The sequence below is a fragment of the Calonectris borealis genome, chromosome 10 (assembly GCF_964195595.1).
Source record: "Calonectris borealis chromosome 10, bCalBor7.hap1.2, whole genome shotgun sequence".
In the NCBI taxonomy this organism is placed as follows: Eukaryota; Metazoa; Chordata; class Aves; order Procellariiformes; family Procellariidae; genus Calonectris; species Calonectris borealis.
In genome coordinates this window covers 933106-948085 of record NC_134321.1, presented here as the reverse complement: position 1 = coordinate 948085, position 14980 = coordinate 933106, and the positions used below count along the sequence as shown (strand labels likewise).

Sequence of the window (14980 nt, the reverse complement as noted above, 5' to 3'; positions counted from 1 at the left end):
CACCCGGCCGTAGTGAGCTGATGATCCCCCGAAGGCACAGACACGCCGAGGTCCCGGGGAGCTCACGCGGGCCGAGGTGAAGGTGAGCTCTCTCGGGAGCGGTGCAGCTCCTTGGCTGCCACCCTCGCCGTTCCCCACCCGCGGTGGCCTTCCCCTGCGGGCAAGTGATGAACCACCCAAAGGCGCTCTCGCCTAGCAGGAGGTTGGCAAAGATATTTAATTACTTGAAGACGGGCGCAGGCACCCAGGGCTGGGAGAAGCATGGGATGGGGGGCACAGAGCAGCCCTTCCCCACCAGCCCTCGCCCCAGGAGGAGTTTACCACACTCATACAGCATTAATTACTGCCGTTTCGATTTGTTTGAAATAAAATGGAAGAACGTTCGCATTGTTTTTACCTAAATGCATTTTAAATAAAATTTAAAAGAAGAAATGACAGCTCTGAAATGCGGGGTACATCTCGGCTGGTGTAGATCAGCACAGGTCCTCCCACACCAATGGAAATGGGCAAATTTACACCCCCTTGGAGGCAGTTGGGTTTTTTTTATTGGCCTACATCTCTTTTCCCTGCGTATTTTCACCATATGCCCAGGGCTGAGAGGAAAGAGCCCGTCTGTGCTCTCAGCGGCTCATCTAAACAAACACAGCGGAACACACCAAGTCAGCCATGGTGAGCGACCGCGGGCCTGGCTCGCGGCTACGGGGGAGCGGCAGCCAGAAGACGCGGCACCGCCGCCCGCCGGCACGGGGACGGCTCTGAGGAGCCCTGGCCACTGCCTCCGACCAGGGCCACGGGGAACGAGGGGTGGGGAAGCCGCAAGCACGGGTGTAGGCACAGGCAGGGGTGCAGGCAGGGGTGCAGGCAGGGGCGCCGGCCCACAGAGCTCTCAGAGGCAGCAAATATTCCGAAACCGCAGCCAACGTTTTTGAGAAAAGTTAAGCAGTTTTATTCAACAGGATGAGTCCACACCCAGCCAGTGGCTTCATCTACATGGCATCATCAGCACACATAACAGAGGACCCACTCAGACACTCTAGCTGAACGGCATCTCACCATACGTTACAGAGACAACACCAGAGGAGGAGGACGACCGTTACAAAGGGCAGCCAGCCAGAGGTTTCCTGCGGCTTCCCGGCGTAACCAAACCCATCCCCACCAGACTACGCAGCCCAGCCACTCGGAAGCAGATCAGACTCGGGACACCTACTGCCGCACCGTGAAAACCACAACACCGCTAGTTAAATAACATAGTCCAGGGTTTACAAAAATGACCTACCAGGGGTACTTCTGCCTAAGGAAAAAAGTGCACTGCCATCACCTCCCCGGGGACCGACACACTTGCGCGCGCTGCTGAAGAGTCGTACAGAGAAGAGATCGGCATGGGTGCCATTGCTTTCGAGTCAGCACCATCGGAGGCGATGCCGAGCCCCGGGGAGGTGGGCAAGCGCCAAGCTGCCCCTCCCGGAGGTGGCCACGGCACCGCGGGGCGGGATGGGACGTGGCAGGTCCGCGGGGACCCGGCGGGGTCTGCAGGAGCCGAGCCGGAGGTCGGACGCACTCTGCACAGCAGAGAAACAAGTGCTCCGTGAAGATGCCCTCCTCCTGGCTGCCACGTCCCCGAGGACGGGCTGCGTCCGCGCCGGTCCCTCCGGACCCTGGCCCGGCGAGGCGGTGGGAGCGCAGCCCGTCGGGGAGGGTGCTCCCACCGCCCGCTCCCATCAGCGACTCGACTGTAAGTTTTCACAGTGAAAGCTCTGTGAACTCTCTGAAGCCTACACACAGTCTTTACGCCTTTACAGAGGTATCGAGGATCAGGGTAAAGTCACTCATGAAACATGAGCAGGTTCCAGTTACGATACTCCTACAATGTACGCGTTCCAATTTTGTGCCAAGTTAGCTTACAGAAAAATACATTTCTTCCCTTAAATTTACAGTAGTTAAAACTACAATTTGAATACCGTATTAAAAAGGGGTAGTTTCTTCTTCAACAAAACGTCTTGGTTTTCTTTTTAAAAAAAAAATTAAAAAGGACTTTAAAAGCAATCACCCCCAGCACAACACAACTGTACAAAGGAAATCATGATGTGTACAGCTCCTAGGACATCAACTCTAAGCATTTGTTCTGGTGCTCAAAAAGGCACTTAAAGATAAGAAAACAATTATATTAAAAACCCACAACAAAACAAAACAAAGGAAAACAAAAGGCAATAATTTAATAGAAAGACACTGGAACTTGTACCGTATCTTCAAAAGTAAGAAGGGAGGGGAAAAAAACCCTAATAAACATGGTTTTGCTATCAAGTCATCTTTGAAAGTATATAAAAAAACCCGAAGACTAGCAAAGTGAATGTTCTCCAGGAACTAAATGGAAAAAAAATAATAATTACTGGCAACGAATACACAGCTCTTGTGCCAAATGGGTTTCTTCCCTCCCCCTAAAAGCACATTTGCTGGTTCATTACTAGACCAGACTGACAGACTGTTTGAACATCTGCTGCCCGTAATGACAGAGGCGTTGACCTCAGGGTTAGCCTAACTTAGGAAAGGGGGGAAAAATTATGAAGAAAAATAAACATCAATATGAACTAACTGTGGTAATTACAAATGTCAACAATGTTAATAGACAAGTACATAAACACCATTTCCCCTTACAGCATTATATGGAGGAACAATGACAGAATCACTACATACAGTACTTCTCCCCCACTGTACACTGAAAGGTTAGCTTTGCGGCTTTGCTTTTTTATCTCTTTTTTTTATCATTATTGTTGGGTTTTATTTTTACATTGAGCTACCTACTAAGTGCAAAGATTTGGTGAGTGGCATTGGCTTTCATCTAATCTTAGCCTATTTTTTGTACAGTTTACATGTTAACAGTTACTTTCCAGCGTTTAAGCAAGTACAGCAATATATACACAGACTGGCAGAGGCAGGGTGCCTGGAAGGGACACATGCTTGTGCACTGGGCGCGGGAACAAACACCGGGCCGGTCCCGCCGGGTTCGTGACGCCGGGTCTGTGCCCGCGTGGAGGTACAGGCTGCCTCGCACAGGCACGGGGCGGCTGGCGCGCGTGGGCGCGTCGCGGGCGAGCCCCCCAGCCGAGACGCGAGCTGCGGCTGGGCCGGTGGGCTCCGCCGCCCCGGCCGGCGCCCCCGCTGCCTTCTGGAAGTTGGGCCGCTCCTCCGGCCGCGCGCGAGCTGGGGTCTGCAGCGATGCTGGAGAGAAGAGGAAGATGAAGGGGGGAACAAAAAAAAGCCCTGGGCAGGGGCAGGTGACTGCTGGAGGCAGGAGCTAGCTAGCTTCTTTGCCCAGGGTCAGACAGAACAGCAGAAATCAGAGATAGCGGGAAGAAAGGATGAATATTTAGGAGCCATTAGTGCGGTTTTTCTATGCGGCTGAGAGACTCGCGATGGCCCGTTTCACGCTGGGGTTGTACGTGATCATGTGGAAGTGACCAAATTAAACCACGGGTCATTGCATGGAAATCTGTACAAGAAGAAAAAAAACTGCAGGAGAAGCACAGAGTGTCTTGAATTCAGCGCTTACAGAAGAGACTTGATTATCCGACAAAGTACCATGCAATCCCCAGCTCTTTCTGCATATTTTTTTCTCTGGGTTAAACGTTCAGAGGAAAAACAAAATGTAGATTCTTTTGCATAAACTCAAACTGTTGTATTATATAGTACAGTACAGAAAGTGCAAAATATCACCCCATCAGATCGGTTCCGCATCTGATATGGTCAAATATGGCTCATGCTTTTCATGCAAGACAACGCAATCTGAATCAAGACCCTCATGTACTGCTGTGCAACTTCAAAGAAAGGAATGTTGTTGTACCAAAGCCTCCTTGCTTGTTTAGTCCTATCTGTCAAGATAGCATTAGGTTTTTTCAAAAAACAAGGAAAAAAAAAAAAGAAAAGTGTGGGGGGGAAAGGGAAATGAAGCATCTCAAAACTCTGTAAGTTACTCTGTTGATGCTTTACCACAGGTTTGTCACCAGTCCTTGTTCATTCTGAAATCTTCAAGAAAATCAGAGTTCTGTGGACCCCGCGGCGCAGGCAGGGCAGCACTGTGCCCCGGTGCAGCAGCCACGTCCTCCTCCCTGCGTGAAGCCAACGGAGCACGCCTCGTTTTCTGTCCCCACTCCTGCCGGGTGCTGCTGGCCGGGGCGACATGGCACACACGAAGGCGTCTCGGGATTTAGCTTGAAAAGATACTCCAGCTGGCCTGACACACGCTGTCTTTTATGAATTTCCAGCTCTTCTCCATAGGCCAGCAGTGAACAAAAGCCACCGTATCTCCCCCCCGCCCCGTTTTTTTTCAAATGCCAAGAGATGCAGAAAATAAATTCCAGGATTGGCCTTGTATTGCTTGACGCACAGCTGCTACGTACCTCCACGCACACACACACACACAAATAGCCTGGAAAAAAACCCAAATCAACCCAACATCTCTAGAGAGGACATTTCAGAGCCAGTTTCTGAGGTAAATCTACTTTTTTAAAAAAGTCACCGACTTCTGTACACTTTTTTTTTTAATATATGCTTCTACATATAGCGTGTGTTCTCCAGTGCCAAACGTAGACCCGCCGTCTCCTCCTGCCGTAGGACTGCAAGCTTGGGAAGTGTTTCTGCATGGATGGGGGTGTGTGTGCACACATATGTACATACACACACACGTATGTACAATCAACCATCAGGCCTAGGCTACACACTTGTTCACCTTTTGGAGAGGTTCCTTTTGAGCACGGTTTTGACTTCCCGCTTGGCCGAGCGAGGCTTTGCCGAGCTGCCGGCCCCGCTCCCACCGTCCAGGCGCTGGCTCTCCCCGCCGCGTTCCCCACGCCCCAGCCTACATGGTGCCCGATTTATCCGCCGAGCTGCTGGGGAAGAGCTTCTCAGTGGGGGTAACGGCGGGGCTGCCCACCCCCGAGCTGCTGCTGCTGCTGGAGCGGTGCTGCACCACTGGCCGCACCGGCCGCATCGGCGGGGGCCGCAGCTGAGCCCCGGCCAGCCGGGCCGACAGGGCTGGCTTGAAGGTGGTCATCATCTCCGTGGTAGAGCTGCTGCTGCGCCGCATGGCGGCGTCGGGGTCCCGGATCAGGATGGTGTGGAGAGGGCTGGCGGGCTCCGAGTTGGCGGCGCCCATCGGGGGGTTCTTCATGGGCTCCAGCGTGTCCAGGACCACGTCAGGGGCCTGCTTGGCCGTGTTCTGCCTCTCCAGCTCCCGCAGCTCGTTCAGTGCTGTGCTCATGGTCTTCTCGATGTCCTGCGAACGCCACCGACAAAGGAATGTCAGCACTGTGCCACAGCATCGCCCCGCTCTCCTGCACCCCACCCCGTGGAGAGGCCCCCCACCCTGGCATGTGTGTCTGTGCGCGTGGGGGTCTCTGACCTGAGACAGAGCCTCCAGGCAAAGCAGGAGCTTTAGGAGAAGATATAAAGCCCAAACTCTGGCCACACAAAGCCGCCCCCCGTCTCCCAAGTCAACAGGAGTTTGGTCGCCAGCTCCAAAGGGAGCAAACCCCGAGCACCACGAGCAATGAGGAGACCAGACTGCCCACATCTCCAATGAGGCAGGACATCTCCACACTCCTCGGCAGCACTGAGGCTGGTTTTTCCCCAAAAAAGGAGGCCCTCCATCAGATGTACGGGACCTCTGCTGTCCCTGTGTCTACAGGGCAATGGCACATGTGGGGCGGAAACGCACAGGGAGGTATGCAGAGCGAGCAACACGATGGTAGCTCACCATAAATAAAAGAGAGGCAGCAACAAGGCCTCTCCCTGCGCGGGGGGAGGCAGCCGAGGTGAGACTGTCCCCAGCCCCTCACCGCCCGCCCACCTCAGGTCATGTCTCCTAGGCACGGCGTCCACGGAGAACCTCCAGAAGGTGAACCCAGTTCAACTAGAAGTGCCCATTTAAAGTAAATTAGCTAAATTGCCTACAACTGTAATGCTGATCATCTCATTCTGAAATAGAGAGGTCCTAGTTTGGCTTTGCTTAAATCCACCTTAACTCAATGAAGGCCACTAACTCAGAAAGAGACCATCTGAAAAGTGATTGAAGGCAACTGATTCAATCCTTTAAAAAGTAGCTCTAGTTAACTCCTTGTGTAGATGAGTCCTTAATTTTATAATGTGTACAAAAAGCTTGGTGAGCTTCAGATAAAGTTCAGAGGATCAGCAGAAGGGAAATAATTATCAAGTTAGCTCTAATTAATTTTATTAAGGTGTTCAGATAATGAGTAAAAATATTCTCCCAGAGCTAAGCCCCAGGACTACCAAGTCCAGCAGTCCTACAGACTTCAAGGTAAGTATTTATTTACATCAGCTGAACCTCTTTTCCAAAGTTTAAAGAAACAACCCAAAACCAAGAAAATTGTGCATATCGTGCTCCGTCCTCAGCATTCACCCGTCCCTCTGGAGGGACCCCACAGCCCTGCACTACCCCTGGGGAACGTGGCCCCGGGCACCGCCGTGGGATCATCAGCTCAGCCATCAGCCGAGCCCAAGGACTTCGTGCAAGACGTTATCCTGTCCCAAGGCAGACGCAGTGCCCCAGCTCCAGCCACCGCGCAGGGCACGCGCTGTGCTACGACCATAACTTTGTAAAGTCATCACACCACACGCAAGCTCTTGATGGACAGAGAAGCTGGGTAGTGTGCTGCAGAGCAAGAGAACAAGGAGCTGGTGGAAAAGCAAACAGGACAGTAAGAATTCTTCCTTTCTGCAATCATCATTAATTATCCCACTGAAAGCAGCTGATTCTACATAAAAGAGCCTGCCAAACCCTGTGGCACACGAGCTACTGCCCGGTGGTGGGCTCAGCCTCCCCAGCAGCTGCACCCCTCCGCCTGGGCATCACCGACCGCCCCACAGCTGCTGCTCCCACTGGAGGGTGGCACGAAGAAAACTGCCAGGAAACTGCCGAAATAAGGGATGCTGAACTGTCCACAGCGCTCCCAGCCCCGGGCCCCAAACCGGCCCAACCCACGGCTGTTCGAACACATTGGCAGGGACTGTGCCTGAACTAGGTAGTCCCTGAGAGGCTGGAGAATTCTGCAGCCAGCTCCGTGAAAGGACCATTCTCCGAGACGTTAATAGGTTTGGTATAAGCTGACCGATACCTGGCTGGGGGCCTCCTGCCAGCCACAGAGAGAGGAGACCTGCAGGCTATGCTGGAGGTAACATGAATTTAACGAGCCCATGGAACCCATGGCCTAACGTGACGCTGATGATGTTGCGTGGCTGGAGGATTAGATATTGGGATATTAGATATTGGGATTAGACTAATGTTTTGAGGTCCTAGCTACAAATAGCCAGTAAGAAACCTGAAGCACTTTTCTCCAAACACTGAGCATTGGTCAAATTCTGATTTGGCAAATCCAGTTTTCTCCTCCTAAGCTCCTTATGGAGCGTCAGATGAAGATAATGCGCTTCCCTCCCCGTGGGAGGTAAGAGCTGCCAGCGCGTTTTGGTGGTGGATCGAACATTTCTGCCTATTCTTTTGAAGAAACAAGGTTTGTGGAAGGAGGCAGTATCTTTTATTAGACCAACCAAAACAGTTGGAAAAGCAGGCAAGCTGCTGGCTGCTCATTTTTCTCTTTAAACCATTGCAGCTACAACAGCGCTGTAATTCTCAAGTGTGTTGAGATGGAAGGGGCTCTGCGGCACTACCCCAGTGGCTTTTATTTTAGCTTCTCGATCCCTGGGCACCGAGAGCCACTTCACAACCCTCTTACCTCAGCAAGCGCTTCTGCTTCTAGAGATTTCTGATCTCCAAGACTACTGTGTCTAGTCGATCCACAGGTCGATCTCAGCGGGTGGCCATCAGACAAGGCTTTCCTGTCTGGGAAATTGATGCTGCCTGCACTGCCGAATGTCGCCATTCTGCGCTTTTCAGGACTCTCAATCCTGCCCCTGTTAAGAGGTATTTTGTGGGGGCTGCTAGGGCAGGCCGCTGCTCGAGGAGGAGTGTCTATGCCAGGACCCATCCCTCGGGGCGGGCTGTGGGTGTCCCCCCCGCTTCGACGGCGAGGGATAGCTGCACCGTCAGACCTCAATCTCACTCTGCAAAGAATCCATCACAAGACTAGGTCACCGTCCGTCAGATCGAAAGTGTCTGGTTGCATGCTGTCAGACAATTGCTCAGCTCTGAGAGTTCAGATCAAACCAAACTCAAGCCTTTCAGCTCCAGAAGACTAAGGCAAGAGGGAAGACAGACATTTTAGCCAGTGCCAAGAAAGGGACAGCATTGTACCTTCTTTACTTGTTAAGATCTACATTAGCAATGCACATGAAAACCCCCTCCATGCTTATATTATTCTGCAGTGCTTACTGGAGCCTTCCGTTCTGTCTTGCCCTACACCACACACTGACTCTCCCAGGATATGACCTCTGTGTTCATAGGAAAATGAGAGTTTCCCTACCGGCCCATTACTCCCCCAAAGCCATAGTCCACAATATGATCCGTCGGAGACTGGATGTCGTTCTTGGAGGAGGCTTTATCGTCCAGCAGCGGTCCGCTGCTTGCCTCGCTGTCTGCCTTCTGGCTCAGGCTGTCGGAAAACGCATCATCCCTAGGAAAAGGAGATCCCCATCAGTAACACAGCTCTGCCCCAGCAGAGAGGCTAGGACCCAGCCACAACGTGGATCTGAACATCACCACTCCAGCAGCTCCAGACTTTGTTAACAAAGGGCTGGACCAAGGCCACCACTTCAGAGAGCACCTGGAGCTTGGAAAAAGTGAACATCATGTCTCCATATCCCCCTGCGCTGTAGTTGCCGTTTTAACTAATCTAGGTACAGTATTTGTAACAGAAGCGGCATCTGCGAAGGACCCCTCTTAGGAGTCAATGAGAGATGGGGTTCAGGCACACTGAAGTACAGTATTTATAGTGCTTGGCTTGAACGAGAAACAATCTGAGCCAACACATGGAGAGGCACATGTGAACAGGTCCAGATTTCTCACCAAAGTCATTAAACTTCGGAAAATCTGACCCCCTATTTTAGGTGGCTAAAGTGAACCTTGTGTAGGTATGCGATTTTAATATCCTGGATCAACACACGCCACTTTACTCACATGTCTTGCACCACAATGTACTGGTGGGGTATGAGGCCATCCACACCATTATGTCTCCCTTCCCACCAGTCTTCTGATGCCCGATGGTACAGGAGGAGTGAGGCCCCTTTCTTAAAGGAGAGCTCTCGTGGAGATCGTCCAATGTAGTCAAACTTTGCTATGGCTTCAATCTGCTCCACTTCTGCAAAGGAGAGAAGCACAAATAGAGAAAAGCTTAGTTCAACAATCACGAGGGCACAATAAATCCTAGAAAGAGACATCTCACCAGAACAGCAGTAATGCTGCTGCCCTAGCTTCCCAAGAGCATCTTACACTGAGTACAAACCATCTTATTTTTAGACTGATCAATTCTTTTTGTTCTTCCAGACTTCCTGGAATTTCTCACAGACTCACAAACTACCAGCAATTACAAAAAGCTACAAACCAGATGGGGAGTAGTTGAAATTTCCCTGTGTGCATATGGCATCGTCACCAACACTCCCATTTTTTACCTATAAAGTGATTTCTTTGGTTACAGAACCCCATTGTCCTCCAGACTGGGATCTTGTCAAGCTGTCAGATACTGTGATCAAAGCCCCGCTTACCTTCTCTTCCTTTCCTTATCCTGGAGACAGTTTGGCCTGAATTATTGACGAGTAACAAATCCCCATAGAAACAATGATACCAGCTCTGGCCAGGCAGCTGCTCTGCATCACACCCCCACATCTGCAGACCTTCCCAGCACTCTATCTCACTGCTTCTCCACTTTTCCTAATTTAAGCTCTTCCGAACACCAGGGATTCACAAATTGGGAGCTCAGGGCCTGAAATTCAAGAGGGCTGAGGCATGACTTCACTCTGGGAAGTCATGAGCCCACCAGGAACCTTTGAGCCCCCGGCCAAGGGCATCACAGTGGGAGCTGCTGGTGCACCGAAAGAGGAGCCTGGCTGGCATTGAGGAGCCCAGCTCTTCTGCAAATCTGTGTCCAGCTGGGAGCACTGAATCCCAGAGAAACCGCAGCGATTGCAAAGCGGTGACAGCGTTTCTCTCTGCACTGGCAGGAGCAACCTGCACTCCACCTCACTTCTCTCCGAGACACGGGTGAAAAAGCAGGCTGCCACCACCCAACTACCTCTAGCCACTATCAGAGCCAGCAAGCAAGCAGTTAATGTACCTTGATTATTTGAGACACCTGATCATTTTAAACCCCACCTGGAGACTGGCAGACAGGCAATGACAAAGCTAAACAGGGCAAATCCGCCCAGTTCCTCCAGATCTGTCACATTCTCATTAAAACATGGAAACTTGCTCTGCTCCATCTGCCTCGTCACTAACCACAGGCTCGGCATCAGCAGCAATCAGGATGCTCTACTCAGCGACAAAGGAGGAGGAGACACCGGAGGAGGAGATGGGAGATTCTGCATCAGACCCCTGCCCCATTCCCCGCCTCACGTGGGACAGGACAGGTTGTTTCAGCAGACTGATTTTCCCCAGCTTAAAATACACATCCACACCAATACGAGCAGCAGGGCTCTTGGGAGCACTACAGCAGGATCAAGGGGGAATGCTCTGGAGGAAACGCAGCAGGGGAGGCAACCAGGAGGGCTCTCACAGCCCTGGTAAAACGTTGCGTTTCCCAGCAGGGAGGGTGCATGGGGCGAGGCAGAGGTGAAGAAGGAATATGTAAATTCACAAAATAAAGCTGTTCCTCTTCTCCACACTTGCACCGCAGTTAATCATCCAGAAACTCCAATCAGAGCTATTAATGTGACCACCCAAGCATAAAATTGGCTAAATGGCAGCTTGCTCTCCTTCATCTTCTAGTCCTGTCGGCTCCTGTCTGTAGCTGAAAGCAGGTCCTGAGCTGTCTGGCCCAGCTGCGCCCTTCCCCTCCCCGCGGTGCCAGCCAGCCGGGCAAGCCCTCCCGCCACCCTCGGAAGGCGTCAGTGTTTTGTCAGGGCAGGAGACTCCCAAGGAAACAGTGGCCATCAGGAAAGCAGGAGAGGCGTTCAGCTCCCCAGTGCCCTTCCACACGGCATAGTCCTGCCATTAAACAGTGTCGTGGGGTTGCACATTCGCCGCCCCTCAGTAGTGCCAGTGGGGTCTCCCGGACTCGCCCCGTGGCCGAGCTGCCGGTGCCTCCGGGGCACGGGAAGCACAATGCATCCTCCTGCTTTGGTACTGCGTCCTGGGGCGAACACGCTTCTTGCCCAGCTCTGCCAGCGCCCCCGTTTCCACGCCTGCCTTTGTGATCGCCGTGAGCTTCAAAGCTTTTACTGAGAGCCCGTACGTGAAACTCCGAGCTGGTTTACACAGCAGTGCAGACAGACACGGGCTTACAGAAAGCTGGACCTGAGCCTCCTCCAGAGCGTTACGAAACATGATGATGCACCCAGTTGCAAGGGATTCACACCCGGCTGCACCCGTCCGCACGGTCCCGGCTCACAACACGTCCTGCTTCGCCCCCCCCGAAGCCAGCCAGCTCCACACAAGCAGGAATGAGCAGGCGGGTACTTCGTCACCAAAGGAAACAGAACGGACTGCAGGGAAAACCAGGCTGCAGCTCACTCTTTTTCGAGTGAGGGGCATTTAGTTTCTGCTGATTGACTGGGGATGATCCACAGCATAATGAAACCAGCTGAAAGACCCCCTCACTTCAGAGGACCCCCAATGGAGCCACTGACATTCACTGTTTTCCCCACGGTGCATCCAAGGGCCTGGAGTGAACAGAGCTGGTCCCCCCCCACATCAGCTCCCCATCTCCCCTCCTGTTCTCGTAAGCCATTTCGCACAGCGTGTCCTCACCGCATGGCTGCATGTAAGCACAGATGACAAGGAAAAGGAAAAAGAAGTCACAGATGGGATTAATGGAATCTCACAGAACAGCTCCAAAAAACCAACCCCTGTCCCTGCCATGGAGTCAGGCCACAGCGAAAGTCCATGCACATCCTATGATGAAAACCTATAAGCAACATTTATTAATATGCATATGCATTACCAAGCACACAGAAACATTGTCCCCCACTAAAGTGCCAGCCGCCAGTCCAGCCCCTAATCTGACTAGGAGCAAAGTGCACACTGCTTTCCTGCATGCACAGCTTTTCTAACACAGACCCGATTTTCTGTCTGTGCTCACATCTCTGCTCACCGTCATCACTGGTGTGTGGCTCCGTGCCGTTGTCATGGTCAACCTCATCGATGGTGCCTGGCTCGCTGTGCGGGCTGTCGCTGAAATAAAATACACCGTGCTTTCAAAGAAAGAATGAGATTCTGTTCCCGAAGCACTTAGCAAAAGTAAGTTGTTGAGGGAAATTCCAGCCCCAGTGACACTTGGAAGAGTTATGTTTTCAGTTTTTACAGGACTGAGATGGTCATTTTATATCACAGCAGATCTCTGAACTTGCTTTGAGAACAGCAGACACTCACATCACAATCTTCAGGCCCAGAACATCACGTTCTGTTGCTCAAGCATCTTACTTGTATTTGGCAAAACAAATATAAAGTGACACCGAGTTAGAATGTTCCACTCACTCATTCACAGTGAGTTTTAGTATTTTACCCTCCGCTTGCATCAGTAAGGATGGTGGTAGGTGATCAGTGTCAGGGAAGACTAGGTCTCAGAAATGGATAAAACTTGCACACGAATCAGTTCAAATCTGTTATAAATACTGGTTTGTTAAAACTCAGATCTGAATGTCAGTTTAGAATTCCAGCATCCTCCAAGACAAATGTGTAATATCACTTACACTTCTAATGTGGGAGTTTGTTTATGGAGTTTTCCTATTCTGGGTATACCAAGTAGGACGAATTGTGCACCAGGAAGACTCAATGCAATGCAATCGCACACGGCTGATCCCATCCCTGGCTAATGCAAACTCATCTGTCTTCTAATGCTGACAAAACAAAAGGAACTGGAAGGTTCAGGTTAACTTCGGGCTAAGGGATTTCATCCAACTTATGCAATTATGATGGAACTATGGGACTCTTCGCAAAAATTCCAGCCTAAGAGGAATTTGGTTAGAATTAACCTAAAATTCTGTTTTGCTCTGAACACACTTCTGTGAATCTGCAGCTAAAAGATTTTTTATAAATATTAATATTCATGTTGGAAACAATTTTCTCCTGAAGTTTCTACTGAGGTTTGTAATGCTGAGTCAGCATGAGAAAAATGAAAATAAAAACTCAGTGAAACTGCCTCTGTTTTCACCAGCAAGGTTAAAATGAAAAGCAAAACTGATGTACACAAATAGAGACTAATTGGTTAGGTGTGCAAAAACCTCTTAGTTTTATGAAGGTATGTATAACTAAGAACCACGCAGACAGCCTGGTATGTAGTAAGATTCTTAACCAGTGCAAAACAGTACAAGCATATCAAACACGTATCACTTGCACACCTAATTCATAACATTTAACAGGAATACATGCAAAGAGGCATGCCCCTTCTGCAGAGGGGCAAATTCACCCCAGCACTGTGCTCAGCTGCCCTGAATATTAAGTCTGAACTTCCCAAAGCTCTCCTCACACCCCATCCTCTCGGGAACTGCTCCCAAGAGTCCTTCTCCTACACTCACGTGAGCTGGGATCAATTCTCTGTCTACTAGGAATCAAGCCAAAGCCCTGCATTTTGTCACAGGTTCACTCTTAATGTACAGTGCCAGAAGATAAAGCCAGATCCCCTTGTTAAGGTTAAGTTCTGCAAACAATGAAGTCCTGCCCCCGCTCCTTACCAGTACTCCTCCCCTCCAGTCATGCACTTCTCATAGACAGGTCCTTCCAGCTCTCTGTGGCTGGGGAAGATGCCCTCGTGGTTAATGATGATGGTTTTGATGACCTCATTGACATGGGCTTGGCAGGACACCGGATCCTGCCCATCTGGAATGTGCATCAGAGTGGGCCCAAAGCAGATGGCCAGGTTGTAGGGATCCATCATGTTCTCATCGCTGTACTGCGACAAGCTGCAAGCACAAGTGTTACGGAGGTGCAGTGCCGATTTTCCCCGTTCGCTCAGAAAAATCTCCCACCAACAAACCCCCGCTGCCCAAGAAAGCAATCATCACTGGGCTGTACATCTTCCCTGAACACACAGCCATGGCTGAGGAAGGAGCAAAATACAACTCCCCACGGCAATACCAAAAAGGACTCATGCAACAAAGACAGGGAAGCCCTGAAAAAAAGGAGGGCAAGGAGAAACTCAGTGAAAGAGAAAAAAAAGACTCACTGATTAAGGAAAGCAAAAAGGTATCTCATGACAACGATGACAGCCCGGGGCAGAGTGACGATGATTTGCTGGATCTGGTGCACTCTCTCAGTGGAGTTCTCAATTTCTGGAACACATGGATAGAAAGCACATCCTTAAACCTTCTCAGGACCAAACATGGCACAGAGGGACTTGTTCCAGATCTAGCAGCCCACTACGCAATGAAAGCAATAGCCCGTTTCCAGATTTGATCCACTGGTTTGGCACTAAAGTGCAAGCAGAGAATGGGGCATAGTGCTCTTCCACAGGTGAATTCATATGTATGTTCAGATTCAGTATAAACAGCAAATAAAGACATTTCCATGGTTTTATTTTTAAAATAACTGTTTATACATTATTTAGTTCATTCCTCAACAACTATTTTACTTCTCAAAAGCTTAAGTCAATACAGCACTGGAAAATGGAGCACTGCTTGGTTTTCTAGTGCAGATTTTTAAACGAGGTTTTTATTCACGTTACTCTTATGGGTTAACCATCAGGTCCTTCTGAGCCCTTCTGCTCCAGTCTCCCACTGGTCTTAATGGGAATTTAATCTGAACCACTTCTAAGTCAGCACTTTAGGATTCACTTCTCTCCATGGCAGCGCACAAAGCCCACACCTGCTATCAGAAACCACCTTCCTTCCGTAGGAAGGAGGGCGACTTAGAGTGATCTTGCTTTCA

At 50.6% G+C, this 14980-nt stretch overlaps 1 protein-coding gene across 4 annotated transcripts in view; it reads right to left on the bottom strand.

Moving 5' to 3' along the window:
- Positions 1-922: 922 nt before the first annotated feature.
- The window catches only part of SRGAP3 (SLIT-ROBO Rho GTPase activating protein 3), a 128360-nt gene continuing 114302 nt past the window's right edge, over positions 923-14980 (bottom strand). For 3 of the 4 annotated variants that reach the window (XM_075158566.1, XM_075158568.1, XM_075158567.1), the window contains 7 exons: positions 14280-14385; positions 13789-14016; positions 12210-12289; positions 9083-9263; positions 8430-8579; positions 7743-8070; positions 923-5269 (listed from right to left, as the gene is read on the bottom strand). In XM_075158566.1, the coding sequence (XP_075014667.1) occupies positions 4853-5269; positions 7743-8070; positions 8430-8579; positions 9083-9263; positions 12210-12289; positions 13789-14016; positions 14280-14385 (1490 nt within the window). In that variant the 3' untranslated portion in view covers positions 923-4852. The remainder of the gene's footprint in view (positions 5270-7742; positions 8071-8429; positions 8580-9082; positions 9264-12209; positions 12290-13788; positions 14017-14279; positions 14386-14980) is intronic. The other variant, XM_075158569.1, reaches the window with a different exon arrangement.